Source organism: Pteropus alecto, unplaced genomic scaffold (assembly GCF_000325575.1).
Source record: "Pteropus alecto unplaced genomic scaffold, ASM32557v1 scaffold189, whole genome shotgun sequence".
In the NCBI taxonomy this organism is placed as follows: Eukaryota; Metazoa; Chordata; class Mammalia; order Chiroptera; family Pteropodidae; genus Pteropus; species Pteropus alecto.
In genome coordinates, this window is record NW_006442117.1 from 289,142 (window position 1) to 297,665 (window position 8,524).

Here is an 8,524-nt window from a genome sequence, read left to right on the forward strand (position 1 = left end):
CGTCCCGGGGTCCCCCTCGTGTCCCCGGTTCGTGGGGCATCACGAGAGGCTGTGACGCGGCTGAGCCGGGCCCCGTGCGGGCCCGCGCCCGGTGTGGAAGGGGCTGACTGAGCTGCTGACCCGCCGGGTGCTCTGGACAAGTCGCTTAACGGCTCTCTTCTGCGTCCCCATTGTAGAGTGGGGACAGCGTGATGCCAGGTCTGCGTGGGGACGGGCGAGCACCCACGCGGGGTGCCCGGGGCACGCAGGCGGCATGAGTGGCGCTCGGCGGCGTCCCCCGCGGGCGGCTGTGCTGGGCCCTCGTGAGACGGCTCATCCTCACCTGGCCGGTGTTCGGGTGGACGTGCTTGGCTGGGAGCAGGGGAGGGTAAGGCGTGTCACACATGGACGCGTCTGCTCTGTCTGTGGGGAGAAAGAAGCATTTATTTTCTGAGAAAAGAGACGCAGCTGTCGATCCAGTGAACGCTACAGATGACGCCTTAACCCTTCGGTGCAGGAAGCGAGGGTGAAACCACGGGCCGGCCTCAGTGCTCGCTTTCGAATTCATTCAAGGTCAAGGTTAAATGGTCTGAGCCATTCGCCGGTGCAGTAGGCAGGTCAAGTGTCTGCGGAAAGAAACGATTAGCCACAAAGGGCTGCAGGCGGCTGGTGACTGCACGTGAGCAGCCAGCGCATCACTGAAGCACACGCAGGGGCCCGTGGCTTTGTCACTGCTGGATTCAGTGCTCACTCACACTTCCCAGCCCGAAAGGCATCGAGGAGGCTAGGTCTTCTCACACCCGCGCGTTTGCCAAGACCGCCGCGAAAATCATCGCCGATCGTGGATCGAAAGCCTGTTCATACCCAAGTAACCTCAGAAGCCAAATGATAAATATTCTGCAAAAAACTTTACGCAGCGACGAAGTGTCTTCGTTGGGATGCAGATGCATTTTAGTGCAGTTGTTACAACGTGGGGCAGGATCTTCAAGTCAGTGCGCTTGGGGCACTTGAAGGCCCGAGAGGGGCCCCGTGTCGGGGGGGCTGGGGCCACCCGGGTGCGAGACGGTTGCTCTCACCAGCCCCCCGGTCTGCGGTGGGGGTGCCCTCCCGGGGCGCTCCCAGCCCTCATGTCCGTGACGGCCCTGAGGTGAACCCGGCTGTGTCGTGTCCCCTCTCTGCGGGAGCAGCCGAGGGAAGAGGTGGGCTCCGGAGGGGGGAAGCTCAGGCCCAGCGGCCCTGTAAGTACTGCCCCTTTTGAGTAGAGATGCAGATTCTTGGCAGGCCAAGTTGCATTTGGGGGCCCGGTCTGGAGGGTCGCCTTCCTGCAGTGCTCACGTCACGTTCCCAGGAGCCCAGACATTGCCGGTGGTCACCACATGCGCAGCACACGGTCCCTGTCGCCTGGGGCGCGGGCTGAGCAGCGTGGACAGGGCGGGCGCCTGCCTGGGGGAGGGCTCAGGGGGGCCCACGGCCCCCCAGCATCTGCTCAGGAACGGCCCGCGACAGTGCCTGGCACACACAGGCCCCGGTGGGCGGATGCTGGCCGCCGGGCGTTTCTGATTTGGGTTTTATGCAGACACCTTTCTTATTTTATTCACAGAAATCAGATTCCGAGTTGTTGAGAAATATATTTAGCTCTGTGGTCATGAAGTTGTTACTTAGTTTGATTTTCTGTTGCTGGAGTAAGTTGTTTGCACAGATGAGCTGAAGAAATTCTGCCAGAGCTTGTATCTTATTCTGGCTCCGGGCGAAACCCTGAGTGGCAGCTCTGCTCCGAGGCAGCCCTGGCACGGCGAGCCCAGGAAGCACCACCGGTCCCCTCCCTGTGCCCTCCCGGTCCCCTCCCTGCGCCCTCCCGGTCCCCTCCCTGTGCCCTCCCGGTCCCCTCCCTGCACCGCTGTCTGGCGGAATTCAACAGATCTGGTCCTGGGGCTCCTTAAACCACCCGAGGTGTCTGAGGGGCTGCCATGATTTTGGGGTTTTAATTTGAGCACTGTCAAAGTCTTATTTAAAACACGTTCCCGTCAGCTTTCCCCGCCCTCACAGACCCCGAAAGCCCTGGGAGCCAGCGGACCACCCCTCTCCCTAGAGCCGAACACAGGTAGGAGGCGGAGATGTGCCACTCTCGCTGAGCACGGGCACCCCCCCGTCTCCCCCGAGGACAGACACCCCCGCCTGTCTCCCCTGGCGGCCCCGCCACCTGAGAACTTCCAGAAGCAGGTTCGAGATGTCGGTGCCCTGTCACTCAGCACTCGTGGTTGGCCCCCAGGGCCCGCTGGCACACGGGACTCTGTTATTGAACCGATGAGTGAAGGTGTCGCTCGGAGAACCAGGCCACTCACGTGGTGTCTTTGTGCCCCTAGGAGGACTGGAATGACGTCAACCCGATCAAAAAGAAGGACTTTCACCAGAGTGACGGGGACGAGAGAGTGCACGACGTGGAGACCCTCCCTCCAGGTACTGCGCAGTGCGGGCGGCCGAGAGGCCATCTGCCCGCCGGGGGCGCCGGGGCCGACGCTGGGGGGACGGCTGCAGCGCAGGGTGGAGACCGGGCTTGCGGGGTCCCCAGGGCGGAGCATGGGGTACGCGGGGAGCGGGTCCGCGGGCCCCCGGAGCTCTGTGCTGGCAGCGGCCATCGGTGGCTGTGGAATGAGTTTACCAGGAGGTGATCAAAATTTCTTAAAAGAAAAAATAGAACGAAGTAGAGAATATAGGATGCTGTGTGTCGGCTGAAAACAAATTTTAAGACTTTTTTTAGAGTGGTTGTAGGTTTACAACAAAATTGGGCAAAAAGCACAGAGTTTCGGGGCCCGGCGCCCACATGGGCACAGCCTCCCGCCGTCAGCGCCCCGCCCAGCGGTACGTGCGTCACGGTCCCGAAGCAGCCTTGACGCGTCGTCACCCAGAGCCCCGTCGGGTCGGGGCCGCGCTCGGTGGCCTCCACCGGGGGCAGGTGTCCGCCATCGCACGGCCACCCGCGTTTCACCGAAACCGCCCCGTGCTCTGGCTGTGCCCTCCCCTCACCGCCGGCCACCACCAGGCCCCCGCCTGCCTCCGTGACCTTGCCCTTGCCAGGAGGTCCTCGTGGGCGGACCCACGCAGCATGCGGCCTTCTCGGATGGGCTTCTCTCCCCTGTGCGTCGAAGGTTCCTCCGCATCTTTTCTCTGTCGACAGCTTGTTTTTTTTTTCGCGTTGCTGAAAAGTGCTCCAGCCTGACGGGCCAGTTTGTTTATCCGTCGCTGACTGCGGGAGGCCTTGATGCCTCGCGAAGTTTGGCGGTTCTGGATAAGGCTCCGCAAACATCCGTGTGCGGGCTTCTGTGTGGACGCGCGTCCGTTCGCTGGGGTCAGTCCCAAGAGCGGCGACTGCTGATCGCGAGGCGGGCGTGTGTGTTTTTGTCAGAAACCGCCAGGCCGTCTCTCCAAGGCCGCTGTGCCGTGTGCGTCCCCCCGGCCACGAGGGACCTTCGCTCCGCGTCCTCAACGGCACCTAGTGCCACTGGTGTTTTCGGTTCTGGCCTCCCTAACGGGTCGAAGTGGTTTCTCGTAATTCGCATGTCCCCTGATGGCAGGGACGTGGAGCGGCTCGTCCTGTGCTTGTCTTACGCGATGTCTCTTCGGGTCTTGGGCCTGTCGGTTCACGGAGTCGCTCGCTTGCTTTTCAGATACAGTTTGCAAATAGTTTCTCTTAGTCTGTGGTTTGTCATCTCTTTCTCTTGCCCGTGTCTGTCCCAGAGCTGAAAATTTTAACTTCGATGAAGTTTAGCTTTATCGGTTCTTCGATGAGTCACGCCTTTGATGTATCCGTGTCTGAACGTCATCCCCCTACCCGAGGTCCCTTAGATTTCTTTCCTATGTCACCTGCGGGGAGTTTTAAAGTTTTGCGTTTCATGTTTAGGTCTAAGATCCGTTTCGAATTAATTTTCGCGAAGCGCGCGAGGTCTGTCTCGAGTGCTTGTGTGTTTCGTTTATTTTGCACGGGGCTCTCCAGCTCCGTCAGTGCCGCTGCTTGCAGAGACCGTCTCCGCTCCTCCGTCCCGGGTTAGCGGCGGACGCGCGTGGGCTGCGTGTGGACGCGTTGTCCCACGCCACGGGCTGTCCGTTCCTTCCCCAGCGTCACACGTCTGCCTTCAGCTGCGTATCAGGTCTGCCGTTGGGGGGCGTTGGGCCTCCAGCTCCGCCCTTCCCCTTCGATGTGCTGCTGGCCGTTCTGGCTTCTTTGCCTTTCTGCGTAAACTTTAGAATCAGTTCGTTGCTGCCCACCCAGTAACTTGCTGGGATTTCGATTTGCCTCGTGGGGAATCTGGAGATCAAGCTGCTAAGGGCCACCGTCGTGACAGTATTGCGTCTTCCTGCCCCCCAGCTCTGAACAGAGAACGTCTCTCCACTTATTTAGTTCTTTTTAAACTTTTTATCAGAGTTTTACAGTTTTCCTCATATAAAGTTGGTATCTATTTTGTTCTTTGTATACCTAAGTATGTCATTTTGGGGGTTGCTCCTGGAAATAGTGTTGCGTTTTTAATTTCAAAACCCACTTGTTCATCGTTCATGTTATAGGAAAGCAATTGACTTTTGTATGTGAACCTTAAACCCTGCCACCTGGTTTAATCCCAGGAGTTTCTGGTTGGTTCTTTCAGGTTTTCCGCATAGACATTGACGTCACCTGCGAACAAAGGCCGTGCTCGCCTTTCCCTTCCCGGTCTGCGTCATAGCTTTCTTGGTCTCCTGCGTCCGCGAGGACTTCGATGTCGAAAAGGAGACGTGTGCCTCGTGACAGCTCCCGCTGCCACGCTAGGCTTAAGCGTTCGCTGTGCGTTTCTTCTAGACGTTCTGCATCAAGCTGAAGAAGCTTCTCCTCTGTGTCTAGCTTGATGAGTTTTTGTCACTAATGATTGCTGGGTTTTGTCAAATGCTTTTTCTGCGTCTATTAATATGATCATGGGACTTTTCTTCTTTAGTATCTTAATGCGATGGATCACATTAATTGGTTTTTACATGTTGACCCAGTCCTGCAAGCCTGGGATGACTCCTACTAGGTCATGGTATATGATTTTTTTTATACATTGTTGGATTCAATTTGCCAATATTTCGTTGAGGATTTTTACATGCTGGTTTGTAGTGTTTTTTCCTTGTAACGTCTTTGTCCTGCTTTGTTATTAGGGGGATGCTGGCCTCCTCGGATGAGTTAGGAAGTCCTTCCCTGTGCCAGAGAATTATTATAATTTCTTCCTTAAACGTTTGGTAGAATTCGCCAGGGAACCCTCCTGGCCTGCTGCTTTCTGTTTCAGAAGGTCGATAATCATGATCCAATTTCTGTAGTAGATATCGATCAACCTAAGGCATCTGTTTCTTCCTGTCTGAATTTTGGCCGATTGTGTCTTTCGGGAGATCGGTCCGTGCGTCTGGGTCATCGCATTTGCCGGCATGGAGATGTCCTTTATTGTCCTTTTTATGTCCTTGGGGTCCGTGGTGAGACCCTTATTTCATTTCCGACCCTTGTCATTTATGTCTCTCTCTTTAATTCTTAGTTAGCCTGGCCAGAGGCTTATTGATTTTATTGATCTGTTCAAAGAACCATCTTTTTTTCTATTGATTTCCTTATTTTTTTTTGTTTTTGGTATTTCTTAGACACCTGTCTAATTTCTGTTACTTCTTTTCTTCGGCTTACTTTTCATCGAATCTGCTCTGTTTTGTTTTTCCTGGCTTCCCGAGGCGGAAGCTCAGAGAGCTGATTTGGGGTCTGTCTGCTTTTCTCATTCCGTCTCTGCTTTTACTGTATTACAGTTGTGTTTTCATTTTCGTGGAGCGTATTTTGGTGGGGAGGGGCATTCATCCCGCTTGGTGTTCACTGAGCTCCCTGGGTCTCTGGTTTGACTTGAATTTCAGGTCACTATTGCTTCAAATATTTCTTCTGTTTCTTTCTCGTTCCTGGGCTATTCCCATTGTACACGTGTTACGTATTTCATCCTTATCCAACAGTGCTGGGTTATCTGTTCTGTTTCGTTTCGTTTTCCGGTCTTTTTTCTATTTGCTTTTCAGTTTGGACGTTTCTGTTTTCAGGTCAAGTCCCGAGATGCTTTGGTCACCTGCGCCGTCAGCCGCCGAGCCCCTCCAGCGCAGTCTTTGTGTCCTTGGCGTCGTTTGTGACCGCCAGCGTTTCCTTCCAGGATTTTCGTAGAATTTTCATCTTTCTGCTCAGGTTCACCATTCGTTCTTAGGCGGCGGCCGCTTTTTTCTCTTATTAATCGCAGTCCGAAATTCCCGGCGTGGTATTTCCAGCATCCCGGCCAGCCACATCGGCGTCTGGTTTTGATGCCCGCTTTGTCTCTTTTACTGTTTTTTTTTGCTTTTCGGATGCCCTGTAATTTTTTCTGGAAAGCCGGACGGGACGCACAGGGCAGGAGGAGCTGCAGGAGGTGGGCCTTGCGCGCGGTGGCGGTCAGCGTGGGGGACGGACGCCGTCTGTGATGACCGTCTCCCGGGGAGCCTGAGGCTCTGCACCGGGGAGCTCAGACACGCTTCTCCGCTCCTCACCCGCTCGGGTGGGACGGGGCGGCTGGAGTCGCCCGGGGCTGGGTGTTTCCCCTTCTTTGCGGGGAAGACGAGGACGGGCTGTGGCTGGGCGTTTCCTCCCTCCCGCCGGGCTGGCCTCCGCTGAGCGCTGCTAAGACGGTGTCTCTCCAGGGCGACAGAGCGTCTGCTCCGGGTCTCCGTGGTTCCCTGTCCCCTGTCCCTGTCTCTGCTGGACGCGGCGGGGGCTCTGTCTCCAGGGTTCGCTGCGAGAACCTCATGGGGCACCGGGCGGTGAAACTCGCACACGGGCCGGTCCCGTGCGGCTGGGCCCTGGAGAGTTCGCCTCCGGGCTTGTCCACCGTGACCCCCAGGCGTCGTCACCCGCACGGGTTCCTGCGGAGGCCGCTCCCGGGGGGAGTTGCGATTCTCTGTGGTCATCTGTCGGGACAGTTATGGTTCTCAGTTGTCGCCTGTCGGTCTCCCCAGGTTTTGAACCAGCAGTTCGCCCTCTGACCTGGCTTCTCCGAGGGATCTCGGAAGCGTGGATTGTTCGGGCTGCTTGGCTATTTCCCTGCTGGGATGGGGCGGTGACTCCCAGGCTCCTTACATGCTGGGCTGGAAACTGGAACTTGGCTCACAGAATTTTTGCTTCGATGGGACAAGGAGTTTATATATTGTTTCTTTCTGGGTTGGACAGGCATCTCCCCAGCGAGGCCAGCCCCCCTTTGTCTGCACCCTCGTCATTGTCCCAGCTGCACTAGACACGGGTGTGTGTGTGCGTGTGCGTGCGTGTGTGTGCACCTGCGCGTGTGCATGCGTGTGCTTGCGTGTGTTCATGTGCACACGTGTGAGATCCGCCCCTCTCCCCTTCTCCTGGATGAATCACGAAGCCCAGAGTGACAGTCCCTTCCTAGTAAAGCAGGCTCGGTGGTGGCGACTCCCTGATGGAGCAGTTGGCTGATACGCAGGTCTCTGTTACGGGAGCGGGGTGTACTCCGCTCTGCGGGTCAACGAGGGACTTCCTGTGGGTCGTCTCCTGTTAAAAATACCAAGTGTTCTGGTGGCTTTTAAGGCTCACTTGGAGAGGGAGGGAGAAGCCATCTTCAAGGCATAGACTGTCATCCTCGGTTCACATCGGCCAGCGGGGCACTGACCTTCGCTTTCGTATTCTGAACTGCCGTGCAGCTGGCTTTTTACCTTCGAAAAGCCGGGAATGTACTGATCATCTTATTTTTCGAGTTATTACTAATAGCAGTCGATGCGGGAGCTGTGTCCTTTCACTGAACAAAGGATTCTCTCTTTTTCTTTTGTGTTGAAGACTATTTTCTTACTAAAGCAGCCCGCGCATGACTTTTTCTTTTAAAAATTATTTTCTTATGGTTAAGAAATATATTTTCTCCGGCAACGATGGCACAGGCAGAATTTTGTGGTTTGCACACTTTCTGCCGTGTGAGTGGTGTGTTCGGACGCTCGGTGGCTTCCTCTGTTCTCGGTGTTGAGATGTACACCGCTGAGTGACAGGAGGTGGCACCGAGCTGAACAAGGAGCCTGGCGTCCTCGGCATGGCCACAGACCCAGCGATGGCCGAGGGAGCCAGAGCCGAGGTGGCAGAGAGGCCCCGGGAGACGGCCTCCTGCGGATTGGACCGTGCGCCCCACGAGCAAACGTATTTTGGGTGTAGATTCTCCCCCATTGGGTTCAGATACTCAAATTACACACGTTCTCCTGATCTGCTGACAAGTTCAGTGTATCTTGAACCAGACGTCACAAAGGCTCGGACACAGCTGCCACCTTCCTCCTGCGCCCGGAGCACTGTCCTCCGTGGCCCCACCTGGGAGACTATGGCCACAGAAGCCCAGGTTATCGCGTTAACTGGACTTCTTGGCCTGCCCGCCCTCGTTCGGGGTAGAATCGGGAACTTCGGTCAAGTGCGTCCGCGGAGCAGCTGTCGCCGGGGGGGCCGGGAGGCTGGGGTCCGGCTCCGTTTGTGTGGGGAGCTCGGCTCGGGGCCACAGGCAGGGGGCCGGGCCAC

The 8,524-nt window shown here is 56.5% G+C and overlaps 1 protein-coding gene across 1 annotated transcript in view; it reads left to right on the plus strand.

The window, feature by feature from the left end:
• The first annotated feature begins 253 nt into the window (after window positions 1-253).
• Window positions 254-8,524, plus strand: part of GALNT2 (polypeptide N-acetylgalactosaminyltransferase 2) — a 38,444-nt gene continuing 30,173 nt past the window's right edge. The window contains 2 exon segments of the mRNA XM_025039057.1: window positions 254-367; window positions 2,313-2,436. Coding sequence (XP_024894825.1) covers window positions 254-367; window positions 2,313-2,436 — 238 coding nt within the window.